This window comes from Phyllostomus discolor, chromosome 7, assembly GCF_004126475.2.
Source record: "Phyllostomus discolor isolate MPI-MPIP mPhyDis1 chromosome 7, mPhyDis1.pri.v3, whole genome shotgun sequence".
Taxonomy (NCBI): Eukaryota; Metazoa; Chordata; class Mammalia; order Chiroptera; family Phyllostomidae; genus Phyllostomus; species Phyllostomus discolor.
This window is the reverse complement of record NC_040909.2, coordinates 30,870,257-30,893,744: the sequence shown is the minus strand read 5'-3', so window position 1 is coordinate 30,893,744 and position 23,488 is coordinate 30,870,257. Positions and strand designations below refer to the sequence as shown.

Here is a 23,488-nt window from a genome sequence, read left to right as displayed (position 1 = left end):
AAGGGCCTGGGTATGGGTCAAGCCTGAACATCCTCCTTGAATACACACCCACACACTCATGCACGCTGGTCTCTGGTCCCCTCCCCTGCTGAAGCCAGGGAGTAGGAAAGGCATGGGGCTTTGGGAAATAAGATACCGAGTGCCTTTTTGTTGGTGGGCCAATGCAAGGAAATGAGTGAGTCTTCATAGAGCCCACAGCAATGGGGAGACAACCAGGGGAGAGTGGTCCCTCTGATGGGCGTGGGGAGCTGCCTGGTGCTTCTCCTTAAAGAGGAGATGCAGTTAGACCAGAGACAATGGGTCAGTGCACAGAGTCCAGGAGTGAAATGTGCCTGAGTGCTGGTCAGCTTGGCGGCATGACTCTGCCCTCAGAGACCCACTAGGGCAGCAGTCCCCAGCCTTTCTGGCCCCAGGAACTGGTTCTGTGGAAGACAGTTTTTTCACAGAAGGGGGCAGGGGAAGACAGGAGGCGAAGCTCAAGCAGTAATGTTGCCAGAAGCTTTGCCTATTGGCTCCTCACTCACCTCCTGCTGTGCAGCCAGGTTCCTATCAGGCCACTGCCTGGCCTGGGGTTGGGGAGCCCTGCATTAGGGCCCTGCCAGTCATCCAAGTGCTCCCTGGTCCAGGACAGAGGGCAGACTTGCCTTTGCTCTGACATCCTTTCCTCCCTCCTCCCCTCTGCCTTCCTCTCCCTCTCTTTTGATGAATATATACAAGTTAGGAGTATGGTCACCTAGTACAGAAAGCTGACTAATGGTGGCTTAAACAAAGGAAGGTTTTGGTTCCCCAGGTGCAAGGAGTCACAGTGAGACCCGAGGTGGCACAACTGTGCAGTGATGCCATCAGACGCCAGGCCCTTGCTCTCATTCTGTTCTGCCTTCTGCGGTGTGGGTTCTCGTCTCCATGCAGGCTGGCTGTCGCTGCTGCAGATGTCACCTCTGCATCCCAGGCAGAAAAAGAAAGCAAGAGCTTCCCTAGAATACCCTCTCCCTCCAGCAGCAGCTTATGTCTTATTGGCCAGGACTGAGTCACACCATCATCCTTAGCCTCTGAAGAGGCTGGGAAAGCAGAAGTTTGCTTTTATGGTCTTTATAGTCTCTAAATAAGGGAGGGAGTAAGAGGTTGCCAATGGATGAGTGAGTTGGATAATGGGTGAATCCCCCAGTAGCACCTGCTACATTTCATAAGTTAAATGGACCCATAATGCAATTCTCTGCCCCACATTTTAGTAATCCTCCCTCATTTACTTTGTAGGTTATACTTAGGGAGCTCTTAGACAACCTTAAAAGACCACCACCTGGAGCATCTTTTGCTCTATTTGTTAAGGACAAGTCTTGTATACTTGGATCCATATGTGACCCTACAGGAGACCTCTCTTTGGAGTTTCAGGCCACACACCCAGGGGTATCTATGGCCTTTGAAGGGATTTTGATGATATTTAACCCCTTATTTAAAGTTGGAAGGTGTATATTGTTTGGTTGATGTTTCAGACCACAGTCAGGAAATAAAAGGGCAATCACTAAGTATTTAATTGGGGGTTGATTAGCATAAGCCACCTCCACTAAGAGGAAAGTGGCCACCAGGACTGAAGGTATCTGAAAGAGCCTGGGTACCTTCACCATGGCCTCAGGAGCTCGCGTCTCCTCCCCCAGAGCACCTAGCTGCTGGCGAGGATAGCCCCTGCCCGTCATGTTTCCAGAGGCCACTGTCTCCACCCCCAGCACGTACTTGCCAGTCTGAATCCTTAAGTTTTGCCAACCTCATCTGCATGCTAATTTTCACGACTTTACCCTGCTACTTTCATCTAATGGTTGGTGGTGTGGAACACAAACATCAGCTTCTTTGTCAAGTGCCTGTCAGGCCCAGCTGCTTTCTGCCGCTTAAGGAAGCTTCCCCAGCCGTGGACCAAGGCCTGGCCAAGACTAAAGCAAGACACACATATACTCCTTTTAATGATTTCCTGAGAAGAGAGTCTTGAGTCAATTTATGCAAATCACCATGCAAATTTCCACTGCAGACTTTATTACTGTGTCTTGTCAGAATGTGGATGCAAAATATATTTCATAATAAATGCACATAACAAAGAAGATTTCAACAAGTGCCTCAGGGAACATCTTTCCTTGGGGATCCACTAGGCCAATGAAAGCTTTTGTGCAAAGGGAAGCATGTAATGTACTAGTCTGCACTATGTGTCTGAGCCCCTGTTGACACTGTTTAATGCCACCTTCAGAAGATAAATGTGGCTGTGGCTATGAAACCTGTGCTTGCTGAGTTCCTCATGTTTTGTATAAAATGAAGTACCTGCCATTTCCATTTTCCATTAGTACGTTTGCAAGCAAAATGATATTAAAGGAATAAGTAAGCATTGCCAGGTTTTGGGCAATCTAATCACAGCAGGGTGCAGGCCAGCCTCCTCAGAGTGGGCATCAGACAATATAGGGGCTCATGAAGCACAGCTGAGGGGAGCAGGGGAGGACCACGGGGATTGCACACTGGCAGGAGAGGACCCAAAGTCAAGCCTGCTGCTCATGTTGTTTTGATCCTCTTTACATCCCTGTGGCATGGTTACCAGCAAGAACAATTTACTCCTTATTTAGTAAGTGGAAATGAAGTACAAAGAATGAATGCATTAATCGAGACTGCAAGGCAAGCCAGAAGTGGCGTGTCTCCTTTAGAACTCACATCTTTGAGGGTCAGTCTTTCCTGAAGCTCTGGGAACACTAGGATGCTAATAAGAATTATAAGCACACTTCCGGTCAAGATGGTGGCATCAGTAAAAACTGTGCTTGCCTCCTTGCAGAACCTCATCAAAATTACCACTGAACTATAGAATAACCATCATTCAGAAACTGTCAGAAATCAAGGTGAATGAAAGTCCTAAAACTAAGGAATTAAAGAAGAAACCACGTCAAGACTGGTAGGAGGGATTGAGACTCAGAGTGGGCTGGTCCACACCCATGTGCAGCAGATATAAATGGCGAGGAGTATCTCAGGAGCAAGGGGTCCAAGCCCCACACCAGGCCCCCAGATCAAAGTTCCAGTGCCAGAAAGACAAATCCCCTTACCTTCTGACTGTTAAAACCAGCAGTGATTGAAGTTGTGGAAGACAGAAACTTCTGGATTCCCAGGCAGGTCCTTTTAAAGGGACCATGCACAGACTTACTCAGATTCAATTCCTCTGCGCTCCAACACAGGGGAAGCAGATTGAAAGGCACCAGAGACATAGGAGAGGAACTGAATTGTCTGGCATCAGGGCGAGAGCTGGGGGGTAGCTTTCTCTCAGACAGAAGTGCTGGCAGAGGCCATTGTTCCTTTTCTGAGCTTTTCCCACACAGAGCCACAGAGCCAGCAGGCAGGCACCATTTCTGAGATTCTATCAACCTGGCTCACACTGTTTGTCCCACTCTGGTGATTCCTTGAGGCTCTACCCCACCCAATTTTCTGGCCCACCCAGGCTGTTTCCAGTGGCTTTTCCATATGAGTGGTTTGTCTTGGTCCATGTTTCAGATTTTCCTAAATTCTCTCAAACAAGCAGCAACTGGCTTAAGCAAGCCCCATACCTCTTGCTAAGTTGCCCTAGGCCTTGATTCACAGCTTGGAATCACCTGGGCACTGTCAAGCCCAGCACAAGTAGCAACCATCTGTAGATTGCTTTGAAGCTTATGCCGTGTGACCCTGGACAGATGGGTGATGGGTGATCTTGGATGTACCAACAGCAATCAAGGCTTGACTACAACAGGAGGGTGTACACAGCCCACACAGTGGGTGTACCTTGAGTACCCAGCTTAGGTAATAGGGGAGGCTGTGCCACTGGACCCTATAGGACACATACTACATTATGCCATTCTACCAAGCCTGGGAGACATAGCTCTAACCTAATACATAGAAACAAACACAAGGAGGCTGTCAAAATAAGATGGTAAAGAAATGGACCAAATGAAAGTACAAAACAAAACTCCAGAAAAAGAACCAAACAAAATGGAGAGAAGCCATCCTCTAGATGCAGAATTCAAAACACTGGTTATGAGGATGCTGAATGAATTTAGTGAGAACCTCAACAGCAACAAAAAAATCCAATCAGAAACAAAGGATACACTAATTGAAATAAAGAACAATTTATAGGGAGTCAGCAGTACAGTGGATGAAGCCAAGAATCAAATCAATGATTTGGAATATAAGAAGCAAAAAAGCAAAAAAAAACCCCCCAAAACAATGTAAGAACTGCAAGAAGAAAAAAGAATCCAAAAAAATGAGGATAGTATAAGGAGCCTCTGGGACAACTTCAGGTGTACCAACATTTGTATCATGGGGGTGCCAGAAGGATAAGAGAAAGCAAGAAATTGGAAATCTATTTGAAAAGAATAATGACAAAAAACTTTCCTAACTTGGGTAAGGAAATAGACGAACAAGTCCAGGAAGCACAGAGAGTCCCAAACAAGATGAACCCAAAGAGGCCCACACCAAGACACATCACAATTAAAATGCCAAAGGTTAAATACAGAGAAAGAATCTTAAAAGCAGCAAGAGAAAAGTAGTTAGTTACCTACAAGGGAATTTCCATAAGACTGTAAGCTGATTTCTCAAAGAAACTTTGCAGGCTAGAAGGCATTGGCAAGAAATGTCCAAAGTGATGAAAAGCAAAGACCTACAACCAAGATTACTGTACCCAGCAAAGCTATCATTTAGAAGCACGGATAAAGAGCTTCCCAGACAAGAAAAAGCTGAAGTTCCTCACCACCAAGCCCTTATTCTATGAAATGTTAAAGGGACTTATCTAAGAAAAAGAAGATAAAGAAAACGTGTAGTAAAATGACAGCAAACTCATAATTATTAACAACCACACCTAAAGCAAAACCAAAAGAAACTAAGCAAACAACTAGAACAGGAACAGAACCACAGAAATGGAGCTCACATGGAGGGTTAGCAACAGGGGAGTGGGAGGAGGAAAGTGGGGGAAAAGGTATGGAGAATAAGTAGCATGGACAATAGGTAGAAAATAGACAGGGGGAGGGCAAGAATAGTATGGGAAATGTAGAAGCTAAAGAACTTATAAGTATGACACATGGACATGAACTAGAGCGGGGGAATGTGAGTGGGAGAGGGTGTGCAGGCTGGAGGGGAGTGAAGGGGGGAAATGGGACAACTGTAATAGCATAATCGATAAAATATATTATAAAAAAAAGAAATCAAGCAGAAGCAAGGTTCTGCTCCTCCTAGAGCCTAAGCTCTACTAGTCTTTTTCATCTGTCATGGTCCACAGGTCTGCGTGCTATTCTTAGCTCCTCCACAGGTTGGAAGTTCAAGGCTGGATCTTGAATTCTGAATGATATTAACCATGAGGAAGGGCATTTCCAGGGGAGGATCAGCTCCTTATGGACAGGGACCAGGGCTTGTTCTGCTCTGTATCTAACGTGTAGTAAGCATTTGAGAATGAGTTAACGAATGAGTGTTAATTACTGTTGGCCAGAAAGGAGCTGCCCAGGGTACAGCCACCTTCTCCCTGCAGATGTGGCCTGTCTGGGAGAAGCGGGCTCCCGCCAGCAGTCGGCAGTCCTGGGGGACCATCTGCTTGTGCTTTGTGTCTGGAAATAGAGATGATGCCAAGGGGCTAGACATTTTCTGGTAACCAAGGCCCAGCCAAGGCCATCATAAAATTTCTTGTTTCTGTCCTTAGAGGGCTGATTTTTCTTGCTGTTGTTGTTGTTAACATGCAAATGAATTTCCTCTCAAGTGGACTCTGCTGAGTTATTATGGCTAATGATCATCAGATTCTGGCAATAGGGAGCCAGACAGGATGTGACCTCCCTGCAAACTCAGTGACAGCTTCAGACCACAGTGACAGCTTCAGAAATGAAAGGATTCTAGGAAGCTCAAGAGTCACGAGCAGGGTCTGTGCAACCAGGGAGATGTGGGCCATACCCTGCCTCTACCACCACCACTTGTGGGACTTTGGTCCTGTGTGAGCCTTGGTTTCTTCACCCATGAATAGCATCTTCTGCATTCATGAGCATCTCCCTCTGTCACCCGGGGCAGGGCACCCGCCCTTCCTCCTGGGTGTCATGGCCTTCCCAGGCTGATTGCAGCTCAAGCACAAAGGCCAGGCAGTGGTTGTTACCTGTGGGCTTGTCTGGGATTCTGATTCCCAGACCAACACCCCAGAGATGGTGCTTCTGTCCGCCTGGGTGGCAGGAACTTGCATTTTACAAGTTCCTGCTGTGATCCTGAAGCAGCTGGTCTGTGCACTGCATATTGGGAATCACTGGCTGTGGGAGGGATCTTTGCAGGTTAGTGGTTAAAATGTTCAATAAGGGGCTCTGAAGCCAACCTGAGACCTCAGAAGATTACTTGCAGAGGAGCAGCACCTTGAACTCTGCATAGGCACCGACCATGTGAAAGCTTTCCAGGGGAGGGAACAGCGTTGCAAGAGGCACAGAAACACAGGGTGGCTTACGTGTGTGGGTTCCTGGTCAGAGTGTGATTACTAATGTAGTGCAAGCTGGGCAAGGGGGGAACGAGGCATAGGAAGTGAGGGGCAGGCCCCGAGCAGCTTTGGAGGCCACACCGAAGTGTTTGGGCTATTTTCTAGGGGAATGCAGGAGTGCCAGGATCGAATGAATGTCTTAGAAGGAGAACCCTGGTGCTGTATGAAAGATCAACTCTAAAGGGAGAGCCTGAGGGCAAGAGAGGCCAGTGAAGAGGCTGTTTGGGTTATTCAGATAAAGGAGGCTGGAGGTCTGAACTGGGACAGTAGTGCTGGGGATGGAGGAAAGTGGGCAGGTGAAAAGGAATCAGCTCAGTGATTCCTTTGATGTGAGGAGTGGACAAGAGAACAAGTGAAGAGGAGGGACATGGGAGGGCTCCCAGAGCCTTGGGCACCAAGGGTGGTGGACGAACATGCATAGAGATGGGAAAACAGGAAGAAGCAAGTTTGGAGAGAGAAAGTGGGCTCTGTGTGGGATGTATATGTTTGGGGAGATGTCTAGAAAGCAGCTGGATACCTGGATCTGGGGCTCAGGACTGAGGGAGGCCTGGGTGTACATTGGGAAGCCATCTGTATGTCCTATTTGAAGGTGTGAGAGTAAATGTGGTCCCGTGACATGAAACAGTAGGGAACACTAACATTTTAGGGTCAGAGAAAGAAAGAGGATCCTACAAGGGACCAATATAAAACAACGGTTTTCGAGGCAGGGAAGCCAAAAACAGGTAGTGTCATGAAAAGCAAAGGAAGAATGCCAAGGAGGATTGGTCAGCAGGCTCAAGTGCATGAAGCAGAGTCTGGTCTACAGTGTCCTTACAATTTGCAGGTGAAATACCCTCTGGCAACCATGGCAAGAGCAGCTTCAATGGGCAGGAGGTAGAAACCAGGCTGCCTGACTTCAGCAATCGGTGGGAAGGGAGGAGGTGGAGACTGTGGGTTTAGGGCCCTTTTCCAAGCAGCATATCATTTGGAGAGAGTTGGGAGACTGGCACATAGCTAGAGAGCCACTCAGTGACAGGAAGGAGTTTTTGTTTTTTTTAAGGATGTGAGAATTTTGATTTTTTTTTAAACAAAAGGAATCAGTAGAGAATGAGAGGTGGAAGACAGAAAGGAACAGAGGTGGCTGAGAGAGCACCCGGGGAAAGAGGACCAGGGCCAGGAGGACCCCAAGGAGAGGCTGGCTTTGAACAGGAGAAGGAACAAATGCCCAGAGCCCGGCCAGGTGTGGCGATGAGGCTGGGTGTGTGTAGACAACTCTCGCAAATACCTTTTAAATCCTGGCTCTTCCACTTCCAGCTGTTGACACTAGACGAGGAACTTAGCATCTTTTGTACTCTGTTTTCTTACCAGTGACATGCAAATACTAATGAATACAACCCAAAACATAGGTTCTCGGGATTAAATAATGCATGGAAAGCACTCAGCACAATAGCTGAGATGTTGGGTCATTGTTGCAGTGGTCATTGTTGTTATTATATTACAGCATAAAACCAAGGAATTGGAGTGGTTTGCACCTCCTGTCACAAAGTAGGCTTGTGGGTCATCTTCTGAGAGTGGTTTGTGCTGAGGATGTAGCAGGGGCAAAGCAGAGGGGAGGATGTTAGGAGCTATTGCTGATAATGGATCAGAGCAGGCAGGGGGATCAGGGACAAGTCACGTGGTTTTGTATCTCTCCATACAGTTACCATTTCTGGTGCTATTACATTCCTTCTTTAAAGATTCAAACTTCCATCTGTAAAGTTTTTCTTCAGGCTAGAGCATGTCCTGTCTCGAGGACCCACTGGCTGCCCATTATCATGGCTTTCACTGAGCGGAAACTGTTTTTGTTTTGCCTCTGTTGTTGAAGGAACGTTTCGCTAGCTACAGAATTCCAGGTTGACGTGATGGTGGTTGTTTCTTTTGGAACTTTCAAGATTTGTTCTTTCGTATGTTGTTCTGATGAGAAGTCAACTGCCATTCTTGTCATTATTTCCCATGTGTCCTGTGTTGTCTGTTTCTGGCAGCTAGCAAGCCTTTGTCTTTGTCGTTGTTTTTTTCTAGCAATTTAACTATGACAAGCTTCAGTGTGGTTTTCTTTGTGTGTGTCCTGTTTTAGGTTCACCACGCTACTCGGAACTACGGGTGGGTGTTTCTGATTAAATTGGGAAAATCTCTGACCACTATTGTTTCAAAAAAAATTTTTTTGCTGATTTTGTTTCTGTTCTTTTTGTGAGAGCCTAATTGCATGCGGTTGCATGCATATCAGGTCTCCTGGTGTTGTCCCTGCAGTGCCTGACCCCGTGTTCATTTTTGTTGCATCCTTTTCCCCTCCATGCTGCAGTCTGCACAGCTTCTTTTGGCCTGTCTTCAAGTTCACTGACCTTTCCTCTGCAGTGTCCTAGTTGCGACTATTTAAACCCAGTGTGTTTTTATTTTAGGTCTAGTACCATTTAGTATTAAAACTTCTAATTTTTCTTTAAGCATTTTCTTGTATTGCTTGAAATTCACCCACCATATTCATCTTTTCCTTTATATTCCAACATGTATATCAGTTATTTTAAAGTCTTCTTGGCTAACCCAGTATCTGGGTCATTCTGTTGAGTTGTTCCCTTGATTATGGCTTGATCTGCTTCTTTACATGTGTGATCCTTTTCTGTTGTGTAGGGGATGTTGTGAATAAAATACATTGTAGCAATTCTTGGATTCTCTTACCTTCCTCTGAAGGGTGTTGAGTTTTATTTTAATAGGCAATTAAATTATGGGCAGCTAATTTTGGGGGAAGGGTTACTTACTATATTTAAACTTTAAGGTAGGTCTGTCTGGGTTTTTCCCTTAGTCATCTCATGTCCTGAGATGATGTTTGTTCTTCCAAAGCTGGCTCTTCTGCCCTCGTTCCTGGGGAAGCCTTTTCTCCCCACTCTCTCATCTCCTTCCCTTTTATGTCGCTCCCTGAAAACCCTGCCCTCATCCTGATTTAGCTCCAACTCACTTCCTCTGAGAGGGTTCGCTGTTGAGAACATGGGGACCAGGGACAGCAACCCACCCCGCACCTGGCGTGGGTGTCCCACATTTTTCTGGCTGTCACTGCCTGGATCGCTGAGCTTTTGCCCTCTTGCCTGAGACCTTTCCGTTTTGACCTTTTCTGTGTGTTTTTTTTTTTTCTAACAGGCAACCATTGGAATTGACTTCTTGTCAAAAACCATGTACTTGGAAGACCGTACGGTGAGCACCTGACTTTAGAACTGGGAGGGCAGGACAGGGAGGGCTCTTTCGGGCTTAGCTCCCGGACCCTCAGCTGGGCACCACTGAGGGCCTGTGCCCGCTGCAAAGCTGGCGGTGCCAGCATCTCCGCACCAAGGCCTCCCCCAGTCCCCATGTCCACCACGAGGACCTCAGCGCCCCTGCTGACCCCCTCGCCCTCCCTGCGACAGGTGCGACTGCAGCTCTGGGACACAGCGGGCCAGGAGAGGTTCCGCAGCCTGATCCCCAGCTACATCCGGGACTCCACGGTGGCCGTCGTGGTGTATGACATCACAAGTGAGCGTGGTCCTGGGTGCTGGGGAGGGTGGCTCCCGGGGGCTCCAGGGCCTGAGGGGAGCCCCAGCCAGGCTGCAGCCTGTGTGTGTGTGCACACACACACACACTTATCCTCTGAGTGTAGGAAGGTGGCTGCTTGGGGGTTGGGGGTGAGTTGCCTTGGAACACTAACATGTCTTCCCCCTCCCCCCCTCCCCCTCCCTCCTGCAACAGTCGTGGGTGCATAGGCTGGCCCTGCTCAGAGTGGGGACCTGGGTGTGGAGGTGAGCAGAGACGCTCTTGGGGCTGGCCCTGCTGTCAGCCCCTCTGCGCCCTCCCCGGCCCTGGCTGCCAGAAAGGCCCCTACAGAGCATCTTCTGTGTGCATTTGGTGTTGAAGTGGGAGAAGACACTGGCCCCTGGGTCAGCTGGGCCCACTGGCTATGACTTTGTCAGCTGGCATCCATGCTTCTCACAGGGCTGCCTGGGAGGGGAGGCTGAGTGGGTCTGGGCGAGCTCTGGTGGCTTCACTTCTCACACACTGTGGCTCTTCCAGCCAAAGCAGCCGTCCTTGAGAGCGACTGCACAGCCCTGAGGGAGGCTCATGGGGCAGTGGAGGGTGGGGGAGACCAGGGGGCAGGCCCTGGAGCAGGGCCCCACTGCCCAGGCAGATGTAATGGAACACAGCTGGTAAGCCCTTGGGCTGTGGTCATGCCCGTGGTGGGAGGACACCAAGGGCACTGCCCCAGCCTGCTGCCCCTGGCCCTCCCCACCCCTTCATTCTACCCTCTCCCTGACCGCAGGCTTCCTGCCTGTCTGACCACATGCAGGTGGGAGCTGGGGTCATGCGGCCTGACACAGAGTAGAAGAGCGCTCAGGCTGCGGAAACAGGCTGCCTCCCCTCCCCTGGGTGTGGGGGCTGCTGAGCTGTGGCCATCACCCTACAATGATAGGTCGATGCTCCTCTTCAAGGTCATTCACATCTTCTGACTGAGGAGAGAGCTGCTCTAAAGTGGCCTTGCCTCTCCTGGCTTCTGTCTGCCCCTGGAGCTGCCTTCCCCCTCCTCTTACTTGGAAACATGAGGGTTCTTTTTGGAAAACCCTCTGGCCTTTCCCGAGCACTCAGAGTTCCCCTCAGTGACAGCTGGCTCTGTAGGACCCTCCTCCCCTAGGGGCTGCTGTGCCCCCACCCCTTCCCACAGTTTCCAAGCACAGCCAAGTCCAGGGTGCCATTTTTCATTCTGCCCCGAGCCCCCAGCATCACATCTGACTCTCAGATGGGTCTCTAAAGCCACTAGTCCACACAGCAAATCATAACACTGTGACCTTCCAGATGGGGTGACTTCTCCCCCATCCCCAGAGGGTGGCTCAGCAATGTAAGCGGCTCCTCATGCCTGGGGCAGCTGCTCCCCAAACACACATGGGCGCCCTGTGCAAGGCACAGACCCACTGGGCTGTGTGGCCTGTGCTCCAGCCCCTCCTGGGTCTGAGGCTGCATGCTCCCTCCTCTCCCTTCCCACCTCTGTCCTCTCCCACCGGGAGCTGGTTCTCACTCCCAGTGCTACCCCCACTTTCCACCTCCAGACCTCAACTCCTTCCAGCAGACCTCCAAGTGGATCGACGATGTCAGGACGGAGAGGGGCAGCGATGTTATCATCATGCTGGTGGGCAACAAGACGGACCTGGCCGACAAGAGGTGGGTGCAAAGGCTGGCACACTGGGTACCCCTCCACATGCCTTTGCATCTCCTCCTGGACAAGGAGTTCTGGGGTCCATGGGCAGTGAGCAGCCCCTCTGTCTCACCTGTCCCATGCCTCTGGAAAAGGTCCCATCAAGTTGCTGGAGGCTCTGAAAGCCTGTGGCAGACCCCTGAGGCCCCACCTTGCACTGCTGGTAGGGGCAGGGACGTACCCCCACGTGTGGTCTGCGTGGAGCCCTGTGCACCTAGGCCAGCCCAGCAGTGTATGGTCTGGGGCCTGGCCACACCCGACAATGCAGCTGCAGGCACAGCAGTCCCTTGGGCTCCTACCAACCTCTGCTTGGGCTTCGGCTGTCTGCCCCCATGAGATGTGCACACCAGCATGGTTGGGGGTGTGAAGGTCCTGGTCCCATGTGTCAACCTGAGAATTCCTGATCTGGCATTGTGTCTGGGTGTGACACTCTCTGAAGAGGCTGCTCCAGGGCACAGGGCTGACTCGGGTGCCACTGACATGCTTTTGTCCACTTGTCTCCGGGGACCTAACTTGGTTAGATGGAGCAACAGGCCATTGACTGTGGGCTTCCTGAAACATCCTCTGACCGTTTAAGGAGTAACCTGAGTGAGAGCCTACTTTATTAGAATCCTCTTCTTGAAGTGAAGAAAATGGGGCTCAAAGCCTAGCTCCTTCTCTACATAGGTGACCTTGGGGCAGTCACTTTTAACCTCAGTGTTCTCATTTGGAAGATGGGACTGATGACGCCACCCAGAGAGGCAGTACGTGGCTTGAAGCACTTTACAGGTGTTGCCCCTGGCAGTGGCGACTGCTGGGGAAGGCACGTGAGGGACAGCCCCTCCCAGTGGCCACAGGCCCGCACTGGAAGATGCTACAGAAGGAGCAGAGGAGGGGCTGCTGTGTCCTGCTGTGCCCTGTGTCCCCTTTATCCTGGTGGGCCTCCCAGCCCTGTGGGGCGGGCCCCCTCATCTCCACCTCACCCAGGGGCTGCTTCTCTGCTGAACTGGTGTCCCCCTCCCCCCACCTGCAGGCAGATAACCATCGAGGAGGGGGAGCAGCGCGCCAAAGAACTGAGCGTCATGTTCATCGAGACCAGCGCGAAGACTGGCTACAATGTGAAGCAGGTAGGACATACCTGGTGCTGACCTCTGGCCCAGCTTGGCTGCGGGGCCCACACACGGCTTCCAGCATGGTCAGCCCCAGCCTCCACCCTGCCTCCCCAGTGGGCTAGTGACTGGGTTGGGGCAGCCAACCAGAGTGCCCATCGCCCCATCTAGTGAGGAGCAAGCTCATCTCCAGAGTTGGTAATGCATGCATGCGAGAAGGAAGGAACGTTGGCCCTTGGTGGGTGTCCGAAGGGTGTCATCATTAGGCACCCTATAGCAGCCAGCCACATGGCCCCTGTAGCATTCTGTGAGTGTCCAGTCCCCAGCTTCCAGGTGGCTGAAAGAAAGAAGCATTTGTTCCCCTGGCATCTCACTTGACTAAGGATGGAGGTACAGGGGTTCATGACCTGTACTTGGAAAGTGCTGAGGGGTTGGAGGGCCAGGCAGACTTGGAGATAGGTGCCCAGCCATGGTGCACTGGAGCTCCCAGGAGGGGACAGGCCTGGGCAACCAGAATTATCTAAGAAGCATAGAGGGTCCACAGACCCCAAGGAGTCCATGGATGCAATCCAGCAGGTCTGCAGTCTTGGGTTGGAAAAACTACAGCTTTATTGGCACTTAGGTCTGACTGCTCTTGAGTGTTGTTGCCTTCAGAGATGAATGGAGGCGGCAAGGCTGCCACAGCAGCAGCCCCTGTGGCTTTATCACGTGGAGATCACAGCTGTGTTCTTATCACCTTGCAGAGCTGCGGTGTCTTGAACTTGACACCCATCACTACTTCAGCATCACAGTGGTTATTAAACACACTGCCAGCTCTTGCTGTTTCACAGGTTCATGCTCCATCACCAGTTTATATCTTAAAGGTTTTAATACTAAATGGTTTCCTTCATGCCTCTGTGTAATTGATGTCACACACTTAGAAGGCATGTGTAGGTGTCACCAGATTACCAGAGGGGCCACAAAAGGTTAGGAGCCCCAGCCTTCGAGAAGGAGAGGACTTGGAGAGGTGATGAGGAGGGCAGGCATCACAGGCAAGGGGGACAGCGTGAGTAAAGGTGTGGCAGGAGGGGTCCCTGGGGCATGGGGAGGGGACGCTGAGTGAGGAGCATGGCTTGGCTGGGGTGTCACTTCTTCTCGGCCATGCCCATTGGTGCCCAGGAACACTAGACAAGCTGCCCAGGCAGCACCTGGCTTGGGTGCAGTGAAGATTCACCTCCTGTGGACAGTGCCAGGTGGAGGTGGGGAAGACAGCAGAGAAGTGGAAAGAGACAGCATGGCAGCCCCAGAGCTCCAGCACTCAGTGTCCCCCCAGCTGGAGTGACTGCAGTACGGCTCCATTCACTCCCACCTCCTTCCCAGCCTCCTTCGGTGTAGGGCTGGGGCTGCCATGGCATGTCCTGGAGGAGGGAGCTGCCTGTCCCCACAGGCATACAAGGCACTGGGCCGCTGCTGTTTGCACCTGGATGGAAAGTTACGGGGGGTGGGGAAGCAGAGGGCAGGTAGCCACATCACCAGCTGTCAGGGTCAGGGAGATGCTGATGTCACCCTTCCTAGAATGTTCTAGAAGCCACATAATGGTCTGAGTGGGTGTTCAGTGGGGTCAGTTGAAACCCTGAGTGGTTCAGAGGAGCCTCCACCCAGTGCAGACTCCTGGACTCTAACCATGATCGTACCTGCTCTCAGAGACCCACAAGTGACCCCCAGGACCTGCCGTCTAGCTGTCAGGTTGGCCACTGGTGGAATCTGTGGCCATTTTGACATTTCTGACAGGCAGAGCAAGGCTGCCAGGGACAAGGCCGTGAAGGAAAGCTCAGGAGGAGTGACCCAGGCCCTCTGCACCCTCACCCAGTTCTGCCAGCCCCACTCTGGAGCCCTTTCTGCAGCCTAGCCACAGGGTCCCACACCCTGCCAGGCAGACCAGTGACTTTACCACCCAGGCCCTCATTGCCTTTGGCACTGGGTGCTCCCGTAGGGCCCTCGCTCGGGCTGGGTGCTCCAATAAGTCTGGGCTCCGGCTGAGACCACGAAGAAGACTTACCCTGTCCTCAGAGAGCTCACGCAGAGAAGTTACAAGCCCAGAGCCCACTGAGTTCCTACAGTTGGTGTTTATGAGGAGAGGGCACCGTGTTCAGAGTCTTTGGTTGCCTGGTACTTGGGCTTTGTACTTACTGCCACCCCTTCAGTTCCGTGTCTGCTAGCACCTACCTGACACCCCTGCCCCAGCACACACACCCCACATGCATTTCTCCCCATGCACACTTACACACACACACACAGAAGCCCCACATGTGCACATACACGCTGCACACACACTCCCCACACACTTACACAAACACACACACAGACGCCACACACCTACACCACACATACTCCTCACAGGATACACATCGCACACCCATATGCACACAAACCTACATCATCACATTCACACTCCTGTGTTGTTCTCTCAGAAAAGTCTCTCTCTGCTGTGACTGTGGCCCTGGCTCCCAGCGCCTAGCTGCCTCAATGCCCATGAACCTGTAGGACTCCCTGAGGAGAGAGTCTTTGTCTCAAGGGCAGGTGGGAAGTTGGTTCCCCACACCTGGTCTCTATGTGGGCAGTGGGACAGAAGTCCTCCTAAGGGCTGGTCTCCTGGGGTCCAGATCATTATCTGCACTGGGGTAGGTCCCTTTCAGTCACACCACCCATGCTCAGTGCCTAGTGCGTCCCCGGCCAGCCTGCTGGCTGAGAGGCCTGGCAAAGCCCAACACTGTGAGAGGTGCTGGGCGTGGGGGACAGAGAAGTCGGTGCAGCCCTGCCCTCCAGGACACAACCAGTGGGACAGGCAGGATAGTGAAGCCCAAGTAGACAAGTAGAAGCAAGAGAATGCAGACACAGTGGGAGCAGGAGGGGAACCACGGGAAGGGGGTACTCATGCCGCATCTCCCCCTTTCTCCAGCTCTTCCGACGTGTGGCGTCGGCTCTGCCTGGAATGGAGAATGTGCAGGAGAAAAGCAAAGAAGGGAGTATCCTTTTCCTTTGATGAGTGAGTGAAAGATGTGCTGGTGAAGCCTTTTAGCCTAGTTATTCACTCTCAGTATTCCAGAGCAGCAGACAAACCCAGGCCTCGCCTCCAGTCCAGGCTTCCCAGCAGGCGAGTGTGGAGTCAGGGTGCTGTACAGGGGTGAGCACCAAGGTCTGTAAGACCCGTCCAGCTTGAACTACCTAAGCTTTTACCTCCTAGACAGGGGTGGGGGCACCGGAGGGATGTGTACAGAGTGATGGTGTGGGCAAGGAGTGAGAGAGAGGGATGCTGCCCTTAGCTACGGTGAACACTGGTCTGTACTCACGGGTACAAGGAGACTCCCCGCTGCAGGGAAGGTTTCCTTCTCTGCACTCAGATAGGATTTCACTATGGCTCAGCCTCCCATATACAACAGCTTCCCCAGCACCTGCTGCCTCCACGGCCTGTCTGCACCCTCAGCCCCGCCCTGCACAGCCCTGCAGGGCCCCACCGCTCGTGGGACAGGGTCAGCACACCACTCACATGACCCACCCCAAACCGCAGGTGACACCCAGAAGCTAAAAGGGGGGGTTCAGAGAGGTAGTCTGATTTGCCCCGTTAGAAAGAAGGCATTTGTTTATTGCCTATTTATTGTTTGTTTACACTCTGCCATGTTATGAAAAATGTGTGTTTATGTGCATGTGCACACACACAAAAAAACAAGATAAAAATGTGTGTCATATGTGTACATGCACACATGAGAAAATGAAGGCCCAGGGAAAATGAAGTAGGAAAACAAGGAAAGGAAGAGGTAAAGTCAAACTCAAAATCAGTGCCATGACTGAATGGCCAAAGGGTGGCAAGGAGGGAGAATGTGGTCTCTGGGAGGGGCGTGGCTTTTTGTGGTGCAGTTGTCCCTTTGTGTCTGCAGGGGTTGGTTCTAGATCCCCCAGGATGCCAAACTCTGCGGATGCTCAAGTCCCTGAAATAAAATGGTGTAGTGTTTGCATATAACCTGTGCCCCTCCTCCTATAAACTTTAAATCATCTCTAGATTACTTACGACACCTAACACAGTGTAAGTGCTGTGTAGGTAGTTGTTAACTGTATTGTTTAGGGAACAGTGACAGAAAATAATGTACACGCTCAGTACAGATGCAACCATCGTAGGCTTAACTACACATCAGCAATAGCATAACACTTTTTTCCAAATATTTTTAAAATGGAACATATTGGGGTGACATTGGTTAATAAAATTATATAGGCTTCAGGTGCCTGATTCTATAATACATCATTTGTATACCATTATTGTGTATTCACCACCCCAAGTCAAGTCCAACTGTTTTTGGTCCATGATTGGTTGAACCCATGGATGCAGAACCCATAGCTATGCAGGGCTGACTGTACTTAAAGCCAAAAGAATCTCTCCCATAGTCTCAAATAGGGGCCACAAAAACATCCCTAGGATGCCAGCAACAGCTCCCATAGCAGGCCTTCTTGTACCTCTCCCTGAGCCCAGTGCAGTCTCCTCCACCCAGGAGTCATTCTGTGCACGGTGGAGGACCTGGTCCTCAGCTGTGATGGGCCTGGCATGATAGTGTCCAGCCTGCTGACAGCAGAGGGAACAGCCTGTCTGTGCATTTTGAACCCACCCCTCTGGTGGTTCTGATTGGTGCTTCTCCAGCCCACTGTCCTCTGGGCACCAATGGAAAGGCTGGAGAGGAGGCTGTGCTGCGGCCCTTCCCCAGGGCTTCTCACAGTGGCATCCTCAGAGTCTAAGTGACCGCACTGACTAGAGCTCGAGGGGTCTGTGCAGCTGCAACAAAGTAGGGCGAGGCCCATGTAGCCTGTGCTTTGAGACTTGGGGTCCGTGCCAGGCCTTCAGGCTCTCCACCTCCAGTGCGCTTTGGGGTGGGGCTGGGGCCTGATCTGGGAGCCAGTGTGGAGGGCCTGGTCAGCAGGAAGGTTTCTGAGAAAGGGGTGAGGGGGTGTGGGAGGGGGACCCTAAATCCTGCCTCCCAGGCCAGAGTCTGGGTGTTTGTGGAGGAACAGAAGGGCTGTGCAGGGCAGCCGAGGGGTGCACAGGGAGGGGCATGAGGCAGGGAGGCAGCTTCTACATGCAAGTGGTCTTCCTTAGCCCAGCCCCCTGCAGTGATCGACATCAAGCTGGACAAACCCCAAGAGCCCCCAGCCAGCGAGGGCGGCTGCTCCTGCTAATGCAGCCTGACCCCACAGCTTCCTCCGACACTACTCGCTTGTTGTGTTGCTTCCTATTGGTTAGCTTCCTAAAGGGGGGTGGGAAACGAGCTTATTGAGATGGGAGGATTGTTCTTTTCTCTCTGTCTGTAGGAGTAGGGTGGGGTGGGGAGGGAGGCTGGGCACCAGGGATCACGTCACTCTTAACAGCTGTTACTTAAACAACTATTTTTTGGTTTGGTTGTAATATATTGTACTTTATTAAGATTGCCAAAAACTGTTAAAATTTAAAAAAAAAAATTTAAATCATGTGTATACAACTTTTTGCCAGATAAAAAAAACGTAGTCATTTTTATTTGAAAGATGTGCTTTTTTTGTTTTTGTATATTTGTAAACTTACAGAGAACCTTTTCCACACACCTCCTCAGTCCTGTCCTCTTTGAACTGTCCATCACCTCTGCCTTCCTCCCACCCCCCAGCCCAGTAAACTAAAACATTAACTGGGCAACTTAATTAGGCTCCAGTCCGGGGCCACCTGGCCCAGACCAACCAGGCCCCACCAAACAGGTCCTGCCTGGTTAAATCAAACACTGATTGAACAAAGCCTCTGAGGAGGCAGCTCTGACTCTGTCATTCCCCCGTGGCCAGAGGGGCACATCAGCCATGGCCCTGAGCTGACATTACGGTCTTGTGGACTGCAGGGAGCCCTGCAGCAGGCCCGTTGCAATGGCTCCTGCTTCTCCCTTTCCCTCCCTGAAAAACCTTGAAGTGGGCAAAGGGCACCTGCCACAGGCAACCTTGTGTTCTCTGTGGTCCGCCCAGTGATTGGCAGAGCAAGAGGTCATCGGAAGGAAGGACGGGGTGCTGTTGGCAACCGTGGGCAGTGCTGATGTGTGGTTGGTTCATAGACACAGGGCACCATGTGTACTTCTGAAAATGTTTTAGCCAGTCGGCCTGGTGTTCAGCGCACACATCTGGGTTGAATCTATGGGAAGAGCAAAAGGAGACTCTGTGTGTGCTAGGGGAGGGCTGTCTGCAGAACCACTACCTTAAAGAGGCATGTTCTCAGATCCTCGGTTGCTAATACTGTTCAGTGCTGCTCTGGAAAAGCAGACTTCTTGATGTGTTTTTGCCCCACTGGCCCAGTGCATTTGAAGTCTCTGTGGCTGTTGTGCCCACACTCTGGTCGCCTGAGAGTAGGGCTGCAGGGGAGGTCTCCAGAAGGCTGCCTGGAGAGAGCCATCTTTGCCATTTTTGACTCATTTCTGAGAAGGGCTAAGTCTGAGGACCTGTAAAACCTCTGAAGGGAACTCTGTCTTCTATGTGATGTAACCTGCTTGGCCTGTATTCCAAATAGACCCAGACTCACTAACCCCGAACCTGCCCAAAGCCAGGCGGAAAACAGCAACTCTGGCCAAAAACAGTGAACTCCGCCCTCCAAGCTGGCTGACTCTTCCTCCAGGCTGCCCTTGGGCATGTCACAGGTGAGCTAAATGACCACCTGGGGTATGATAGGGGGTGAATTTCTCCACAAAGCAGAGCTCAAACAAGTTATTGCGATGAATTTTGGAACTTCTCAGAAACTACTCCAAAATGGCAGCCAGTAAGTGCAGCGAAACACGGCAGGACTCGCTGCTGTTTGTCCAGTGGGCCTGCCACACACTTTCCGCCAAGGAGACTGGGTGTCAGAGCTGACCCCTAAAGAGAAGTTTATCTTCAGGTGAAGAAAAGGGGGAGCAGAGTTCCCACTGAGCTCCTCTCCCTAAAGGCAAAGGCCAACGTACAAACGTAATCCCAGTGTCGTGTGTTTAGTTTTTCTATGTGTGTACATACCTATATATAGAGATAGACTTGTGTATACACCTGTCACACACACATTCTCAGAGGTACATGTGCTCAACGTATATTGTTTCTCCTGCTCTCAAGTTGGAACTTGCATTGTGATAACAGTTTTGGAAATTCAAAAGTACTGCAATGTGTTGAAATAAGAAGTACTTAATATTGTCAAAAAAACCTTGTGATTGTCTTTCCATCAATAAAATAATAACATAGATGTGTTAAACTACAGGCAAAAATAGCCCACAGGAATATGTGCACTGTTTCTCCCTCTATGTACTTACTCGCACGGGTGTGCATGCCACGTGGGCTGGAGCCCCCCCCCATCGTGGCACACCCCCCAGTGGTGCTTGTTGGAAGAGCGCTTACTTACCTCGTGAGAGTGTATAGGAGTCCGTGTCACGGCATCGGGCCTGGGCGGCAGTGAGGGCCATTGCTCATGGCCTCTGGGACAGCCTCATTTGCAGGGATCTGCACTGGGTCTCAGTGAACGAATGTGCGGTGGATTTTTATTTTCTTGGTACTAAAGAGTAGCTTTTCTTAAAACATTCCTATAAAAAAAATGTAGAAACTCAGTTCCCTCCTCGTGTGCACGCACACCCAAGGCACCATGAGCTTTTTCTTCTACCCCGGCCTACAGGAACAGTCAGGGGCACGGGAAATGTCATTTGGCTGCGGTGGCCTCTGTGAGCCCGCCTTTCCTGGCACCTACCCAACATCCCCTCTTTTGAGTCAGGCTCTCCCCAGCCCTGTGGGCCTCTGCCAGTGAATGCAGTTGCCTCATCTTGTCTTTGCATCTTGGGGGTGCCATCCCGTTCCATGACCCTCCTCTCCTCAGGCCCGATTCGCACCCCTGATTTCCTGGTGTATCAGGGCAGCCAGACCTCTTGCACAGAAGTGCATTTGTTCTTTGGTTCTCATTCTGAGTGGGTGCCGTCACTGTCCTTTTGCCCATAGGTAGGATCTTGACTCAGAGAGTTAAGGTTCAATAGTAAAAAGGTCAGGTTCCCTTGAAGATGTCGTGAAGTTGCCTCGGCGTCCCCAGTGACTGTGACGGCTTTGCCGAATCCAGATGGGCTAGCACGAGGCAAAGTGGAGGAATCCGCTGAGGACATGGTCTCAGAGACTAGCCCTGACTTGGGAGATGAGCAGGGTCATCTTTAGGCCTTCTTTTTTTCTTTGGGGGAGAAAAGCTGTCAGGAAAGCTGCTGTTTTGCCAGCACTGGAAAATTGAGCATAAGATGGAAAAAGCACGTAGCGCATTTTAAATGCACACACGCCAGAACGGAAGTGTGATAGAAACACCCGAATGCTAGAAGTGCATGGTGTAGTCAGAGGTGAGCATGCTTGGTGATTATACGCCAGCTTCTTCTGGTTGGAGGCCTCCCTGCTGTCACTGTCACTGCTCCCTTCCTGTCAGCATCCCCAAACATTCTGTCATGTCCACAGGTCCAAAGAGCAATGGCCAGGTCAGTTCAAGTGTCCCAGGCAATGGAAAGGAGCATTGCACTGGTGGTAGCTCAGGAAGCAGACACGGCTTGAGGGCAATGTCTCTGTGCTCCTGGTGGCCAGCCAGTGGTGTGAGCCCCTGCCCTCAAGCACCAGGTGTGACAATAATGGCACCGCTGGCTTCGGTGTCCTTCAGGCAAAGCAGCCTCATTCCTTCACACAGTGGAAGGTAGGTGAGGATGTCAGGATGTGAGAACAAGTAGCTGAGGACTGTGAGGTGTGTCTGAGCCATGTGAGGGGCAGCGAAACAGAAGTGTGTCTGCGTCAACCAAGCAGAGTTGTATGCTCACTAGTATCCAAACTACCTCTTCCCCAAGAATGTGAGGCATTGTCACCTGGCTGCAGCAGTGAGGCGGAGGTCTCATAACCGTTTCACGGGCAGGAAAAGCAAGACAGAGAGAGGTGACTAACAGGCACCCAGCAAGTCGGAAGCGGTCAGAACAGAGACGTTTCCATCTCCACCCATCGCTGACCTGTGTGTACAAGCGTGACTGTGTACTTGCACATAAAGGGCTGCTGTGCACAGTGTCAGACCATCTTTACTCTGGTTAGGACGTGAGGTTCTGCTCAGCGCATCTGAGTGAGCCGGGAAAGAACCACCTCCGTTTCAGGCTCCTCCATGGCAAAGAAGGGCCAGCCCCCAGGTTCACTCTGATTGTTGTGGGCACCCACAGACCAAGGCACCCTTTGAATTTGTTTGAACTGAACTGTTTAGGTGTTCCAGACCTGTGTGGGCGATGCAGTGGGGTCTGGATGCTTCCTTCCTGTGGGAAGCCTCCAGACATTGAAGGCCAGTCCTTATCACGTGGTGTGTGTCACCATCTCCCCTCACTTCCCCTCACCCACCCCCATGAAGTGACTAGCCGTGGGGAGCACAGAAGGTGGCATTTCCATCTCTTACTGGCTCAGCAGGCACTAATGGCCACACTGACTTTACATAAAACTGTGTAAAATGTGGAAGACTCAGCATGTTGATCAAACAATAAACTGTCCTAATTCTCAACACAAAGCTTCTTGTCTGTTTCTGTGTGGTGCAATCATATATGGGGGTGGGGGGAGAAGTTCAAGTGCGTGCTCCACGAAGACCCTCCTATGTATATGTATCCCCCATGCAAAGCCTTTAGCTTCTTCCTTCAACTCACCTGGGCTCTCCACTGACTCAAGAGGCAGCAAAGGTAGAATACACTCATTTCCATAATCTCCATTCTGCCTGAAGGCTGGACAGGGAAACTCCAGGCAGAACTGTAACTCTCGATATGTGATTTCTTCTGTCAACCCTACTCTTCGTGTGCCCTGGCAGGGGGTGAGAAAGGGTGGGTGCAGGGACCAGGCCTCTCTTCCTTCTGGGGAGTTCCAGGGAGCCATTTAAAGGCAAGAATTTCAGGGGAGCCATAATCAACCTTTCAGGTGAGGCCAAGCTGCCACATACCACCTCGAAGGTCACCCCCCACCAATGAGAGAACATTTCTGAGGGGCCCCTTTCAGTTCTGTCATCTCCCGACAGAAAGATGCCCCAAAGGCCGGGAGAGTTGTGGGATTAATCTGAAGAGAACACAAAGGCCATGATCAGGCACAGAAGTGCCCTGACCTGCAAACCCTAGGAATCCTGAGGTTGTGGAATAAGCCAAGTTCAGCAGGTCTCATTCTTTTTCAAGTTCAACTCCACTTAATTGTCTTTCCCTTTTAAAGGTTCTAAAGTTTGTGGAACACCCTCCAAACTGCCACCTCAAGGGAACCATCTCTAATTATGAGGGACAGGAAATAGTGTCCCTGCTCAGTAAGCCTGACTTTTACTGGCTTCTGGAGGTAAAATGTGAGGTTGGAAGGGGTACGGGGGTCGGGGGGTGGAAAAAGGCGGAGGAAGAGGTATGGTGGGTGGAAAAAGGCAGAGAGACCTGGGAGCCAGCATGTGCTTGCTGGTATGGGCCAAATGAAAGCCAGAGTAAAGCTGTTGCAAAAATTCAGGGTGAACCATAAATTCCCCAAGATTTCGGTCTTCAGGGCAACGTGACTTTGGACAGCAAAGGGAGTCAGTGACCTCCCTGACAAGGTCGTTACATGCACAAATGTCTAGCAACATTGGTGGTCCTAAGCTAACTTCTCGTTTTTTTTTTTTTAAAAAAGCCTCATTCGGTTGAAACAAAATGATCTCAAGTCAACACAACACCAAGTGCC

The 23,488-nt window shown here is 51.1% G+C and overlaps 1 protein-coding gene across 1 annotated transcript in view; it reads left to right on the top strand.

The window, feature by feature from the left end:
- The window catches only part of RAB6B (RAB6B, member RAS oncogene family), a 53,593-nt gene extending 32,092 nt beyond the window's left edge, over nucleotides 1–21,501 (top strand). Inside the window, exons 3-8 of the mRNA XM_028518493.2 lie at nucleotides 9,626–9,679; nucleotides 9,889–9,994; nucleotides 11,557–11,668; nucleotides 12,715–12,808; nucleotides 15,729–15,795; nucleotides 17,925–21,501. Of these exons, the coding sequence (XP_028374294.1) occupies nucleotides 9,626–9,679; nucleotides 9,889–9,994; nucleotides 11,557–11,668; nucleotides 12,715–12,808; nucleotides 15,729–15,795; nucleotides 17,925–17,989 (498 nt within the window). The 3' untranslated portion in view covers nucleotides 17,990–21,501. The remainder of the gene's footprint in view (nucleotides 1–9,625; nucleotides 9,680–9,888; nucleotides 9,995–11,556; nucleotides 11,669–12,714; nucleotides 12,809–15,728; nucleotides 15,796–17,924) is intronic.
- Nucleotides 21,502–23,488: the final 1,987 nt, after the last annotated feature.